This window comes from Cebus imitator, unplaced genomic scaffold, assembly GCF_001604975.1.
Source record: "Cebus imitator isolate Cc_AM_T3 unplaced genomic scaffold, Cebus_imitator-1.0 Scaffold75, whole genome shotgun sequence".
NCBI classification, from domain to species: Eukaryota; Metazoa; Chordata; class Mammalia; order Primates; family Cebidae; genus Cebus; species Cebus imitator.
Window position 1 is genome coordinate 4460914 of NW_016107390.1, and position 15901 is coordinate 4476814.

The 15901-nt window shown below is 41.4% G+C and overlaps 3 protein-coding genes across 17 annotated transcripts in view; 1 reads left to right on the forward strand and 2 right to left on the reverse strand.

Annotated features, from left to right (window-relative positions):
* SDCCAG8 (SHH signaling and ciliogenesis regulator SDCCAG8) overlaps positions 1-11666 on the reverse strand; it is a 251444-nt gene extending 239778 nt beyond the window's left edge. For 4 of the 6 annotated variants that reach the window (XM_017531944.2, XM_017531938.2, XM_017531937.2 and 1 more), the window contains exon 1: positions 11468-11666. In XM_017531944.2, coding sequence (XP_017387433.1) covers positions 11468-11534 — 67 coding nt within the window. In that variant the 5' untranslated portion in view covers positions 11535-11666. The remainder of the gene's footprint in view (positions 1-11467) is intronic. The other 2 variants (XM_037739835.1, XM_017531945.2) reach the window with 2 other exon arrangements.
* LOC108306857 lies at positions 11114-12577 on the reverse strand. Its single transcript, XM_017531957.2, has one exon. It carries the CDS (start codon positions 12428-12430, stop codon positions 11780-11782), a length of 651 nt encoding a protein of 216 aa, XP_017387446.1. The 5' UTR covers positions 12431-12577; the 3' UTR covers positions 11114-11779.
* CEP170 (centrosomal protein 170) overlaps positions 12386-15901 on the forward strand; it is a 127554-nt gene continuing 124038 nt past the window's right edge. For 6 of the 10 annotated variants that reach the window (XM_017531928.2, XM_017531930.2, XM_017531931.2 and 3 more), the window contains exon 1: positions 12544-12673. The gene's annotated coding sequence lies outside the window, so the exon portion shown is untranslated. Of the gene's footprint in view, positions 12674-15901 lie in introns of all 10 variants that reach the window. The other 4 variants (XM_017531934.1, XM_017531935.2, XM_017531936.2 and 1 more) reach the window with 2 other exon arrangements.

The following is a 15901-nucleotide window of genomic DNA, read 5'->3' on the forward strand; positions in this document are numbered from 1 at the left end:
ATTTATACAATTATAAATTGTCAATTTACAATAAAAAATTTTTGTTGCATCTTTAAAAAAATGAATTATATGGAGCTTTCAAATGACTTCACCTCTAAGACAAGGGATAATTATTTATTTATATCTAGTCTGAGTAAAAGCTAATAAGCTTCACCCTGAAGCACAACACAGCTGGAGTTGGATTTCTGGTGAAGACTAATAATTCCACTTGGAAATGACATTGTCATGTCACCAGTGATCTTCACTGTACACCTGAAACAGGGATTTTGAAAAGTGCTGGGATTACAGGTGTGAGCCACCACGCCCAGCCTTCGTTAAGGAAGTAGAACCATGCTGCCATTTGTGCATGGTAGTAATGTTACAAGCAGCTTAGAAAGTAGCTGTTTGGATGAGTCAGAATATATTTAACCAATCACTACTAACATATATTTATTTAGCACCCTCTCCCATTATTTGTCGCTATTTTAAGGAAAAAGAAAAAAAAAATCTGAAAAAAAAAATCTGCATACAGGTATTGATCGACTTACGACCTATGCAACTTATGACCACTCGACTTTACGACCACAATCACTAGCCACGACTGCTCCGCGTCTGGCAGCGCAAACGTTGCCCAGCTGGGCGTACGACAGTGCGGACCAGCTTCCGGCAGCACTACCATCTCCGCGTGCACCATTTCAACTGTTATCCCAGACTCGGTACAGCAATTTGTGTTTTGTGTCTTGGATATTTTTCATCAAACTCTTCTTCCCAAGATGTCTACCAAGAGGAAATTGTCTCTGTCTATGCCTCAGCCTGCCAAGAAGGAAAGAAAGGCCATCGATCTCAGCACGAAAATGAAGGTAATTAAGCAGTAAGAAGGAGGAAAGAAAGTGAATGTGATCGCACGTGATACGAAGTTATCACACTCGACTGTGGCGACGATTTTGAGAGATAAAGAAAGAATTCGTGAAGCTGTGAAAGGTTCTGCACCCATGCGATCAACAGTTATAACAAAGCAACGAAGCGGGCCCATCCACGAAATGGAGAAATTGCTATATATTTGGATGGAAGATCAAATTCAAAAACGGACACCATGAAGTCTTTTTACTGTGCAGATGAAGGCGAGAAGTCTATTTCAGACTCTGAAGGAGCGCGCTGGAGAAGATTACAGTCAAGAATTTGTAGCAAACACTGGCTGGTTCCAGAGATTCAAGAAAAGATTCCAAATGCATAGTGTTCAAGTGACTGCAGAAGCAGTGAGTGCGGATGAGGAAGGAGCACGTACGTTTGTTGATAGTCTGGATGAATTAATTACAGGTGAGGGATATCTAGCAGAACAGANGCCTGGACACCCACCACATCTAGGCGATCTCCATCCAGATGTAAAATTTGTTTTTCTTCCGCCAAACACGACTCCACTCATCCAGCCTATGGACCAAGGTTCAATTGCTACATTAAAGGCCAACTATCTCCGAACCACCTTCGCTCAAGCAATATCCTCTACAGATGCTGACTCAGAACTAACATTGTGAGATTTTTGGAAACACTACAACATTTTGATGTGTATCAAGAATATCACTACCGCCTAGGAGGCTGTGATGACAAAGTGCGTGAATGGCATCTGGAAAAACTGTGTTAAGCGCTATGTTAATGATTTTGACAGATTTGACAGTGAACATGAACTTGAAACTATTCGGGAAAAAATAGTAAAACTTGCTAAAGACCTTTCTTTGGAGTGTGAAATGGAAGATGTCGAAGAGTTGCTAGACAAAGAATCCGGAGAACTTACAAATGAAGAGCTAATCAAACTGGAAGAAAGAGTGGTGGAAGAAGAAAGAATGGCGGAAGAAGAAAGAAGAGAAGCAGAGAAAGAAGAGGAGAAGCCAGAAAGAAAGTTCACTACTAAGGGATTATCTGATGGTTTATCTTTACTGAATAAACTTCTTATACATTTCGAAGCAATGGACCCAAACATCGAACGATTTGCAAGGATTGAACAGATGGCGTACTATGTGTTTTGTCCATATCGTGAAATTTATGAAGAAAAAAAGAAACATACAATTCAGACAAAGCTTACCATCTTTATGAAAAAACCAACTCTGGTAACCCCAAATGCTGCCTCAGATGACGACATCAACGATCCGCAGCCAAGCACCAGCGGCCAATAAAATGTTTCGTACATGTTTATATATTTTGATATGTTTTGCAATTGGGAAAATGTTTCCTATGGTATTTTTTACACCTGTATTTTGTATTTTTGTATGCACCTGTATTTTGTAATTTTGTATGTTTTGCAATTATTAAACCAGTTGTACTGGTAATGCAGTGTTTTACTTAAACCTGACGAATGTAAAAATAAGAAATAAAATGGTGTAGCGATGATACAAATGGCATAAAATGAACAAAGAAAATTATGATATATAACAATAATGAAAGAAAATTATGATAAAATATGACTTAAAGATTTTTATAACGTCATTTCACAGTACTGTACATATAGCCTACTCAACTTACGACCAAATTGTGTTACGACCGGTCTGACGGAACCAATCATGGTCGTAAGTCGAGCACTAGCTGTAGTTAAAAGTCTCTACAGGCAGAGTTCTTTCATCAGATTACAATAAGGGCAGGACTTTAACAGCACTTTTCATTCCTTTTCTAATGTTCTTGTTTAATCTTTTAGAATTTATAACATTTGAAGACCACATGTTAAATTGCACAATGACCATAATATTATGTGAAATAATGAGCTACTGAATTTCAACAACTATCCCAGAGAAAAGTGATACACAAGGCTTTAGGGTTTGTGTGTTTGTTTGTAACTACTAACATCAAAGTTACTAGGGTCAGAGAGGAAATGAAGGAACTTGCAAGAACTGTGCCTAAAACTAAAACTATAGAGTTGAAATTTTAAAGTCATTTCAACGCTACGTTTCAAAACATGCTAGGTGCTTTTCAAACATATACAAAGCAACATAATTATATACTGTAAAAGACAAACACAGTTAATCTTAAAGAAAAATAAGACTCAGATGATTCAGGACAGATGAAACCCCGTGGCTTTTCAGCTGGAGCCATTGCAGCTGAAGCCCCCATAATTCCTATTAAGACTACTACTCGCCGGGCGCGGTGGCTCATGCCTGTAATCCCAGCACTTTGGGAGGCCGAGGCGGGTGGATCACGAGGTCAAGAGATCGAGACCATCCTGGTCAGCATGGTGAAACCCCGTCTCTACTAAAAATACAAAAAATTAGCTGGGCATGGTGGTGTGTGCCTGTAATCCCGGCTACTCAGGAGGCTGAGGCAGGAGAATTGCCTGAATCCAGGAGGCGGAGGTGGCGGTGAGCCAAGATCATGCCATTGCACTCCAGCTTGGGTAACAAGAGTGAAACTCCGTCTCAAAAAAAAAAAAAAAAAGACTAGTACTCCCCAGATGCAGTTATCTGCTCCTTACATTTCAGGAAACCAGATTAAACAGAAGGTTCCAGTTATCGTTTCCTATCCAATTGCTAATGGGACACAGCTTTATCTGTTTCTAACCAAGAGAGCAAGAACACATTCATTTCCTCTTCTCCCCTGACAGGACAGTAAGGGTATTTCACAATGCATTCTGATTTCTTTTCCCCACCAGCAACCAGGAACTGACTATAAACTTAAATATGACTACAAACACAAACAGGACCCCTGAGTCCTGCAGATCACGTGAACATAAGTGCAAGTAAATATTTCTACTAATGCACTGTCCAAACATCAATCAGTACAATGAGCACTTAAAAGGTACCTGAGGTAATGCCTGCTGACAAATTTCAGTCTATCTTGTCCATTTTCTGAGTACAGTTTCCCTTCCCTACTTTCTAAGTTCTAACTCTTAATTCACCAGTGGGTCTCACTTTATCAAGATGTTTTTGAACAAACGCAAGTACATCTCAGTCTAGGAAGAATCACCACTTATATACACACTATGAATTATTAATTTCTTCATTCTCCATCTGTCCTGGGAGATGTGAAAGAGAATTGCCCTGGTAACAGGGAGGGGGGACCACTCCCTGCAAAGCGCCCAGCTGTCTCGGAGAAAATAGGCAATGAACCATTCCTCCCTAGGCTGAGACACGAGATGCACTGCAGCTCCCAGCACAAGCTTAGATTAGGGCAGACACGCAGAAAAATGAAACCACAGTGAGATAAGAGATACATCTGTCTGTCCACACTTGACTACGCCTCAGCCCAGCTCAGAAGATTGCTGTCACTGTTTACTAGGGGACCAACAGGTAGCACAACCAAGATATAAACAGCAGAATCCAAAAATCAGACAAAGCCAGCTTTGTGAAAGGCAATTACAATTGTGAAAGAGATTTTAAGTACTATGTAAAATATTTTTTTAAGTCTCAAAGAAAATACTATCCTAAGACTCTAGTAACTGAAAACATGTTGAAGTGGTTGGCACCAGGAATAAAAGATAATCTGACAAAGAGTGCAAACATCTTAAGAAAGCAATGTCTGGAAGATCATTAAAGATATGTGGGTGTTGGCAAATCCAGGAGATTGGCTATATGCAATCTGAGGGATACACCTGGTATTTCTTTGGCACCAACTGAGAGGACCGATTCACCTGTCACTTTCCACTGATAAAAGAAGTAATCCTAGTCAGGCTGGCAGAAGGACATAGGTAAAATCACCAGCAAATACAGTCTGTATATCCTTACTTGTAATTACCGCAAAGTATGATTGTTGCAGAGCAAGGGCTATGAGCAAAGCCTGTTGGGATTCACTCAGGGTGGCTGGCAAAATATTAGGGAAATATAGGGAAGTCACAGATAACAGTCTCAAACCTTTGCAAAGTTTGAAAGGTTTCAATGAGGCTGGCCGAAGGCAGTCCATTCTTATAGTAGAGCATTAAGTCATAGAGTGAAAGAATTTTTGCAGAGCAAGGGCTACAAGCAAAGCCTGTACTTCTAGATCGTGATTTTTCAGCCTCAGGACTACTGACATTTTGGACCTGATCATTCTGTTTTGGAAGGGGCTGTGTCATGCAAGTGTAGCAGCATTCCTGGTTTCTGCCAACTAGATGCCAGCAGCACCCATCTCTACCCCTAACTGTGACAATAAAAAATAAAATAAAATGAGATCAATAAAACAAGACAGTTTACAGTCTTGAGGAGAGACTTGCTATCACACTGACCACATTACTACATTGTAAGTGCTGCCGCCTCTTGATGGAAAATGAGTGTGACCATGTGACCGTGAGCTATTGTGCCACAAGAGTGATGGTGGGGAGGACACAACCTGAGACAGACAGTGCCATGATGGGACACATCTGATCCACATGTCAGGAATAGGTGTTATGTCCATCAAAAGCATGAGCTCAGAATTCATATTTAGCTTAATTTTGTTTCAGGGCCTAAAAGCAAGACTTGCCCTAAGGCCATTCCTTTAAATATCCAGTGGGCTCTGATGAAGTTTGACTATCATCTGGATTGCTTTAGCAAGTGCACGTATGCATTTCTGGATACCTTCTATACTTTTGGACTCTAAGAGGAGTTATCATCAAGTAAAACAGTGAAAACCTTAGCAGAAACTGGTGATGTGATCAGAGCATTAAGTCTTTAAACTTCCCAAGATAGAATATTATTATTCTCAGTATCTCAATACCTATTTCTGACAAAGAACACACAAAAGTACTCTTACAATCTCATAACACTGAACCACAGCTTGGATTTAGGTTATTCCAGGGATGACTCCTCATAAAACACTCATTTTCTGGTTGCTAAATCCCGTATTTTGCTTATTTTATCTCATCAGTAGTAGGAAAGAAAATTTGAGACTGTACTTTTAAATTCTAGTAAAAGATCATAAAAGTTAAAAGTACTAAGAAAAGCCAGGTGCGGTGGCTCACACCTGTAATCCCAGCAATTTGAGAAGCCAAGGCAGATCACTTGAGGCCAGGAGTTGGAGACTAGCCTGGGCAACATGATGAAAATGTGTCTCTACTAAAGATTAAAAAATCAGCCAGATATGGTGGTGGCGCCTGTATTAGAGCTACTTAGGAGGCTGAGGCAGGAGAGTCACTTGAACTCCGGAGGCAGAGGTTGCAGTGAGCCAAGATGTGCCACTGCACTGCAGCCTGGCTGACAGAGTAAGAACCTCTCTCAAAAGAAAAAAGAAAAGCCACATGAGTATATAAAACAAAAAAATGAATATGTATATTTGAATATTATCAGCAAAAACACCCTTATGTTTATGTGTGTATATTCATATAGTGTATATAGCAAAGAATATTTAAAAATCCAGAAAACATGAGAAAAGCAAAAAGGAAGAAAAAAGAAACACAAGTTTTATGAGAAAACAGGAACATTTATTTGAGTTACACACATATTTTCTTAAGTCAGCCAAAGATCCAGATGATATCACCGCTGGCCAACACACTGACCAAATTATTGGCTAGTAAGATTAACAAAGTCCCTCTACAATTGTGAGTCCTTCCACTTTGCAGGATTTGGATAGATGTGCTACCCATATACAAGTAAAACATAGAAAGTCAACCTTATCTCTGGTTTCCTTGAACTAGATCAATTCATAAAGACAAAGCCCACCCCTGAGATTATATATATTTTTTTCTATATTCGTTCCTCTCGTTTTCTATGTACCTGACTCAACTCCTTACCCTCATTTCCATAAGACAAAAACATAGCCCTTATCATTCATCTGGTCCAACCAAGTGTTGACGGAAGGAACATCAATGACCCAAGGGTCAGAGAGTGGTGTCCAAAGGGGAATCAGGCTCTGGGTGTGTTTTGCTTGGCTTCTTCTTGGAAGAAAAGAGGGAGAAAAGAGGGGAAAAGAGAGAAATAGAGAAATAAAGGAAGCAAAGAGGGAGGGAGCAAGAAAGAAAATGTTTTTAGGAAAAGCAGAAACTGGTCAGGTGCGGTGGCTCATGCCTGTAATTCCAGGACTTTGGGAGGCTGAGGCAAGCGGATCATGAGATCAAGAGATCAAGACCAGCTTGGCCAACATGGTGAAACCCTGTCTCTACTAAAAATACAAAAATTAACTGGGCGTGGTGGCACACACCTGCAATCCCAGCTACTCGGGAGGCTGAGACAAGAGATTTGCTTGAACCTGGGAGGTGGAGGTTGCAGTGAGCTGAGATTGCGCCACTGCACTCCAGCCTGGTGAGAGAGTGAGACTCCACCTCAAAAAAAAAGAAAAAAAAAATGCAGAAACTGCCTAATTTAGCCATAAGCCTCATCATTTCCCTAGTGTCTTGCACTGATTCCATCACACCTTTTGATCATTTGCTTGGCACTAAAGGCAGGAATTCTCACATCCAGTCCAAACTTTTCATTTTATAGATAAGGAAATAGGAATCCAAGAACAGTTTCCTTAACTTGCCTAAAGTTACACAGATGATTATCAGTAAAGCAAAAGTTAGGTGAGTGACACGGCTCCTAGTTCCACATTCTCTCCTCTGACTCTACCACACTCTTCCCATAAATTCATCTGAAGACTGAACACCAAAATGTTGAAAGAAAAGGGTAAAAACAGAATGCAAAATGTATGTAAAAAAGAAATTATGAGTTCCTGTCATACAAGAAGTTTGTTTTGTTTTCCCTTATACCCAACCAACCAAAGGTGGCTGGGAATCAGGTGAACAGGTAAGTCATGTATACAGCTGTTGTTGATAAAATTGTATCTATTCCCAACCCTGCAGCAAGAGATGAGACATGATTCCGTTATTAAGACTAGCATACTACATTTCTAGCAATTTCTCTCCTTTCTGATATCCCCTTACACTCAAGTGTGCAGTACTTAAAACAGAGCCTGGATTGCCTGTGATTGTGGCTTTTCTCACTCTTTCTTGGCCATAGAGTAAATGAACACCTAACCATACTGCCAAGAGACCTCCCAAATCACTTCCAATTCTAGATTAAATTCTGTGGCTCCCAGGATATCCAGGATATGTATACTTGTAACCACACTGGAAACTTTCAGACCATTTACTATGCAGGAATAATATAACAGATCTGAGGGGGGCAACAAAGCCTTCTGGTTTTTCTGTCAGAACTCTCGTTTGAAGAAGAATCGTTAAACATCTCCAATTTCTTGTAAAGGGGCATAAGTGACCCAAAGCAAGAGATATCTTTTGAGAAGTCAAACAGCAAGTACACTGAAAAGTGTAAGGGGATAGATGAAAGATGAATGCGGAGCTGCTCCAAGATCATCAGGGTCAAGGAGAGTCAGGGATCTCATTTTAAAAGCAAGAAAGTGGCAGGGCGCAGTGGCTCACACCTGTAATCTCAGCATTTTGGGAGGCCGAGGTGGGTGGATCACGAGGTCAGGAGAGCAAGACCATCCTGGCCAACACGGTGAAGCCCCATCTCTACTAAAATACAAAAAACTAGCCGGGAGTGGTGGCACACGCCTGCAGTCCCAGCTACTTGAGAGGCTGAGGCAGAGGAATCACTGGAACCCAGGAGGCAGGAGGTTGCAGTGAGCTGAGATCCCACCAATGTACTCCAGCCTGGCAACAGAGCAAGACTCCATCTCCAAAAACGAAAAAAAGACAGGAAAAAAAAGGCAAGAAAGTAAATGCTAATTTGGTTTTCCCATTAGAACTTCAAAATCTTGATATTCCATAATAATATCATAATAGAACCAAAATTAAAGAAATGAGAAAAAGATCTTTTTAAAATGGAAATACTATCAAGGAAACAGGAAAAGTATTTTGCATTTTTATATGGCTATTTCCGAGCTAAATATAAATGAGGGGTTATTAGTAGTGACTACGTTACTTACAAGCCAGAGGAAAACTGGTGAGGAAAAACCAATAATGTTTATTAGGCTTCCATTAATCATACACTAGGCAAGACATTTTGAGGAAGTAATGCTGGATAGACAAAACCAAAACAAAATAAGACATAGAACTTTAAACTACATTTTATCTTACTACATAGTAATAAAATTATTAAATTATTAGGCACACTCAAAATAAGGAACTTCCACATAACTCCACCATTGCTTATCAAGAAACAATATTTAGCTTTAAAGGGCATTATTGGCAGGGCACGGTGGCTCATGCTTGCAATCCCAGACTTTGGGAGGCTGAAGCGGGCAAATTACTTGAGGTCAGGAGTTTGAGACCAGCCTGGCCAACATGGCGAAACCCAGTCTCTATTAAAAATACAAAAATTAGCCGGGCATGGTGGCCTATAGTTCCAGCTACTCGGGAAGCAGAGGCAGGAGAATTGCTTGAGCCCGGGAGGGAGAGGCTGCAGTGAGCCACGATGGCACCACTGCACTCCGGCCTGAGGACAGAGCAAGACTCCATCTCTAAATAAATAATTACAGGAAATTATGCTACTCAAAAATGTCAACTTATATTTGTGAAGAACTTCTGACTGTATTTAAGTTCAGGGTTAATTCTGTTTTGTTTCCTTCCAGAAGTTGTTATATAAGGTAACATACAAAAATAAAAGTGCTACTAAATAAATAATATGTCCTGAAAAACCCATAAACATTTCAGGCTACATTTCTTGATTCATTGTTAAAATTATGACTACATTTTTTAAAAAGTTGTTTAACTTTTTCTATCCCTTATATTTCCTCTTGGTGCAATGTCTCCACTACCTTATACTGTTATGACACTAAATTTAAATTTTACTTCAAACTAAAAAATGTATTATCCTTGAATGAAAACTCTTCATTCTGTAATTATTGAAAGCAGTACCACTAGTATTAAACATATTACTATAACATTAATTTAAAATGAACCCCTTTATTGCGTAAAAATGCCTAATGTTAAATAGCCTCCAACAATTACATAAAGGCTTAAAATAAGGTCAAAGGAAGAGAAGCATCAGGAAAAACTTTCAATGAAAACAAAAAATTGCCAAAAATTACTCATATCATTGTGCATAGTATTTTTCTTGCTTCCAAATGAAAAGTTAGAAGTCCTTATTTCGTATCTAACAGCTCTTGAAACATCAGTAGGTTGAGGAAGGTGTTCATTAAGACCAATTTTTTTACTCCTGCAGTGTGAATACTGAGAATGTCAGTTTGTAACACAATTGACAGACGTACAATACTTAATAACGCTTATAAAATCTTGAGTGATGAGAATATAAACTTTCTAATATTTAAAAATCTTCACTTTGCTCTAAGTATCAAGCATAAATAACAACATTTAATGAGTGCTTGTCTACTAAGCACTGATCTCTACCCTTATTTTCTAACATAGTAATCTATAATTTTTTTTATTGCCTTTCTCCCCAACTAATTTAGAGGCTCCATGGCGATAGGAACTTTGTCTTGTTCCTTACTGCATGTCGAGCACCTGATATGCTTAACACATAGTAGGCACTGACACATAGTAGGCATATTACTCAGTACACCATATGCTGCATAACTTAAGTGTTCTAAATGTCGTAAATAGCCATAACCTAGAGGGTTATGAAAATGCAACAGAATGGAAAGCAGAGTTTATTACACTTAGTAGAATAAAAATTCTTCAGTGAAACATAGTTTATATGTACATATATGCCACATATAAAATTTATTTCTTACTATAGGTAAACATTTTAAGAAGTCTTAAAATCACTGCTTTATGGGCGTTATTTCATTTGCTCCCCACAGTAACGCTGTGGACAATTCCATAACTTCCATTATAACAGAATCGAAATTTCTAGATGTTATATATGCTGTCCAAGGTAACAGCGCCATCTAAAAGTACAGACATTATTAAGTCCAACAGAGCTGAAAGGGAAATAAATAAAGTACAGACATTACCTGTACAGATACTTGCTCATAGGGTAATGTAGTAAGAAAATCTGAATTAATAAGGTTTTGATAATAGTAATTACGGCTTGATTAGTAAAGACAAACATAAGCTTTGAAGGCAGACAAGCCTGATAATACCTGACTCTGCAACTAACTAGCTGTGGGCTCTAGCCTGTAATTCAACCTCTCTGAGCTTTCGATTTCCCCATGTGTAAACTAGACATATTCAGCTGCAAATGATTAATTGAATACAAATAGCCTAGCCCAATTAAATGGGGGCTGTAGTGATTAAAATAATTATGTGTCCCCCCCACACACACACACTGATCCTACAAATCACATTCAATCCACTATGCCATACTTTAAATGTGTAAAAACTGTGAATATGACTTTTATTGGATTAAACAGCAAAGTATGGGAACTGGGCAAAAGTGGCATCCAAGAGTTTCTGCCGTCGCTGGTTGAGAAACATGCCCAAGTTAAGATCAAGGAGTTGGTTCAGGTAACTACGGGAATCTAAGGAAACAACGTTGCTTAACTGTAAAAACAAACTCAAACTATTTCATCCTCCTCAAAAGATCACAGCAACACCCATCTTGCTCCTCTGTAGCCTAGCTGGGGCAGAACACAGGTGTTAGGAAACGCACCTGGTCTGCTCCCGCCCACTAGGCCCCGGGCATCTCGGGACTAGGAACACAGGTTTGGAGCAACTCACCCCGGAGACTCCGTTGATACTGCCCCAGAATCTCCTCCAGGGTAGAGTTCTCCGGGGACTTCGCCATTCACACTCTAGGCTCAGAGCTGGGAGTTACGGGGGGAAATGTCCAGCTTTCTCGCTTCCGAGAACAACAGGCCGGTGGCCGGGGAGCGCCCGCCCGCTTCCTGCCGCGGCTGTCACAGGGGAGCCTAGAATCCCGCACGGAGCTCTTGGGGGCTATTCCCACCCACGGGCCCTCCCGGTGGACGTCGGGAGTTGTAGTCCTCAGGTGCAGAGCCTGCAAGCTTGACAATTCTGAGAGCCTTCCAGCTACACTACAATTCCCAGAGACCACCGCGCCACGGGCGCTAGCTTGGACGGTTTGGCGGCCAGAGCCTGTTGCCAAGAGACAGGTTTCCAGGCCCCGCCCATTTCCTCCAGCCCAGCCTGGTTTAGTCCCGCCTCCATCCCATCCTTCAGCTGCCTGGACCACCCAAATGTCAGAAAGGGCTCTCTGAAGGCCTTGACGCTTGGAAATTTGCTAACATGCAGCAGTTGATCCCTAAGTCTACTCAAGGACGCAGATAGTAAGCTCTGAACCCTGCTTCGGTTGCGATATTTTTCAAAATGGTCGAATAAATCCTCAAGAAATAGAAACTCTAAATCTTCCAAACAGCCTAGATTGTAAAGGCGACCGACACTACAACTCCTAGCATGCCCAGCAACCAGACCTCCACTTGGAGTTGGCGCTCTGCCCGCTGGGAACTGTAGTCCTGGTTGGTTGCGGTCCCACCTAACGCCAAGGTCCTCTTCATTGTTCAAGCTGGTCTTTCGGGGCACGCCTGCGCAGTGGCCAAGCTGGAAAAGCGAGTGGGTGAGACCCTCGCACAATCCCTTTTCATTGTCTGTGTCTGGCGCCTGCGCAGTAAGGGATCGTTGGAACTGGGCAGGAGGAGGGGATAGGGTCCGGCTCCTCGCCATTTCCCGAGGCGCCTGCGCACTACGTAGCCGCTCTTTGCCGTTACCGCTATGTGTGGGGCGTGTGTGGAATAACGTTATTGCCCAGCGGAGCTGAGGGCCCCGGAGCTCGACCGCAGCGGCAGCGACAGCGACGACAACAGCGGCGACGACGACGACGAGGTCGGGGGAGGACGGCGTGCGAGAGACTCACGGGACGCGACGCGCCCCGCCTCCCCCGTCCGGTCCCTCTCTCCACGGTGAGGGGTAAGTGATGCGATCTGCTGCTCGGTGTGGGCGACGCCGCCGCCGCGGCTGCTTTTCCACATCCTGCTTCTCTGGTTTGCGGCGAGGACTCGGGCGCGGCCCGCCGCGGGGCGGGGGTGCGGGGCTGGACCGCGAAGGGGGCGCTTCCCGGATGCTCCGCGCGGCGCCGCCACCCCGATCCTCTCCCCGCCCGGGACCGGGGACTTGACGGGGCCACCCCTCCCATCCCCCACCCGCCGCCCCCGGGAGCTCCAGTGCTGCGGGCCCCCGGGAGCTCCAGTGCTGCGGGCCCCTGGCTTTCCCGAGCCCCTTGCCCGCCGCCTCGGCGTCTCCTCAGTGCGTTGAATCATTTCAGCTTTCGCCTGGCTTTGTGCAGCCCTTCCCCCTCCGCCGTAGCAGTTTGCTAGGGGTGCGGGCGGAGCATTGGAGGGAATGGCTGCGCAGCCGCTGGGGAAGGGATTTCTCCCCGATTGGAGCAGCTCCCGGGGCCGATCCCTTTTGTGTGGCTGGTTTTGGGGTGTGAGGCGGTTGGCGAGGTCAGGCGAGGAGCCTTTCGGACGCGTTGGGAGGGCGTGGAAGACGCGGTGTCGCGCCCCGTGCCAGGCGACTGCACCCCGCGGAGGCTCTGGCTCCGTAGTAAACCCGGGGGAGGAGAGAGTGGCTTCCTGTCGGCTTCATTGTCCTAGGATTCAAATATAGGGTTTGGGTACGGTTCGCTTCCATTTTATGCAAGCGACAAAAAGATAACATTTGCAGCTTCCTAACACAGGGCGGGAAGACGTGGGGTTTGATTCTAAGTCACAGAATCTCTGTTCGGTGGTGTTCCGTAGAGTTTTATTTTATTTTATTTTATTTTATTTTATTTTATTTTATTTTTTGAGGAATGTAAGGAAGACAGACTATGTCTGCTGGAGTCCAAGCACTGCCAAGGTGATCAATATAAAATTACTAGATGACGTTGGAGCCTGGGCTAGAAAGGGCCTGACAACGAAGCTGTTGTGTCAGGGAAATGAACCAGCAGAATTGTTTTCTCATTGGGCGGGTAATGCATTTATGTTCCTGAGGGAATAGATACATCTTGCTGTTTTATTTTTTAAGCAAGTAAAACAAACGAAACAACTGGCCCCGTATAAATCTGTTTCCGAAGTTAACTCATTTTTATTCTCTTAATGAAAATTCAGACATTGGGGAGGAATTTGGCGAAGCAGGCGATGCATTTGATTGAAAATGCATCCTTTAAAATGATTTCCTCCTTAAGCTTACAACGCATACAGCCGTTTGCTGTCGTTGCTACTTGAAACACACCAGAAGAGAAAAAGCAGGATGGGGAGGAGCAGGTGGAGGAATAATGTGAGATGAGAGAGTTACATTATGACTATAGTATCTGGATCTTCACTGGTATATCCCTAACTGGATATGCTTCAGAGACTTAGGAATTCAGTGCTGGAAACAGTACATTGATGAATAGCAAGTTATGTATTTTTCTGTCATTATTTTTAAAAAGTAAAACTAGGGTTACCTTTAGTTCTTCCTAACTTTGGAGATAACACAGAAGAGCCTAAGTACACTTGACAGAAGAAAACACTCAAACACAGAAAGTTAACCGACTTGTCTGCCCAAGCCAACCTGCTCATGTAAGGCAGAGCCAAATGAAACTAAAGGCCCACTCTGCAGAGTGATCTTTCCTGTGTCCCCCAGCCCCTTTGACCCTGTGAAAACGTAGAGAACGCTTCCCTACGTGCTCCTTGAGTAGGCTGTGACTATCCGTGAACTTGATTCTCACCGTTGTATTTATCTAGTTCTTGCCTTTGTCATGTAAAAGTAGGAATTCTCCTGAAATGGACCTTTAGTTTTATAAAGTAACTTACTAAATGAGGAAAGATGTCCTAATATGTGCTTTCAACAAACTGTTGCAGTGTTTTCCCTACTACTTAATAGTAGCCGTATTTTAATATTATTTCTTGAAATTCAGTAGTATTTTATAATAGTATGATGATCAACACTATAGACAGTGTTGAAAATAAAATTTCCGCATAAAAAGAACCTATGATGTTTATTTTGATACAATTAATGAGCTGTGATCATTAACGGATTACTTTCAACTTAGAATTTAACTTTTAAGATATATTAACTTTATATTTTTTATTGGGTTGAGTTTTACCATAAATTGCTTTTTATCTTGCCTTATAATTTTAATCGTTTTCATCTTACATTGCATTTTAATAGACCTTTTTAAAGGATGTATTGTTTATCTTAAATTTCAGCTTTAAAGATCTGTAACTAAATTTCAGTGTGTGGAATTATATGCAATCATGCTTTAAATGTATTTTATTGGTAAATTTCATTGTGTTCTGAGATTATTTTGTGTGGAAATAATCTGCCTGTTCCCTATTTTAACATGAGGTCGTGAGTTTTTTTGTTTTTGTTTTTGTTTTTTTACTGTAAGCTTTAGCATACATTCTGCATATTGATCCTATTATGGTACTTTTTAAAATTGTGCTTCGTGATTTGTTTGATTTGTTCTAAGTATCAATTTCTTGCTCTTTTTTATCTGCTGAAAAAACTAGTTTTATTATTGTATCTGGTTGCAGTTAGATAATGCTTATCTGGTACTAAATATTGTATATGCTTAAGCTTTTTGGTCAAAATGATTTTTATTCCACAAAATTACATTTCTGAAAAATATTTTTTCTTTACTAATTAATAGGTAGACTTTTCTTTCTCATCTGTCTTGAACACTGGTATGTTAAGCAGTGTACTCTTCAACTGTGTATCTAACAGACAGCATATTTAATTGCCAACTAAAATATCTGTACAATTGCAGATTATTCTGGGAGTATGACAAAAGAGCAGTTACATACCATTTGAAAAATGCTTAGTGAGTAGATAATATTGACTGGAGCATTCAATGTTGATCTGTTTCATTAAGAAATGGGATACTCTTGATGGAAAGAAGTATCAGACCATCTTTATTTCATTAACAACCAAAATTTCTATTCAAATACCCTAGGTTTTGATTTATTTACTCACATATTTCATGAAGGATTGTTCAGTGATGAGTTAGCCATTGTGCGAGATAAAAAAACATGTGTCCAGTAGTGCGGTTGATTAAACTGGATATATTATCCAGTGTAGCTGAAATGTTTTAGCCAAAGCCAGTGACATAGCCAAATGTATGTTACTGGTAAAGCCTACTTTCATATCAAATAAAGGTGGAAAAACAAAACA

Excerpts from the sequence above, each read along its gene's own strand:
- LOC108306857 (XM_017531957.2), bottom strand. The coding sequence starts at position 12,430 with ATGGCGAGGAGCCGGACCCTATCCCCTCCTCCTGCCCAGTTCCAACGA.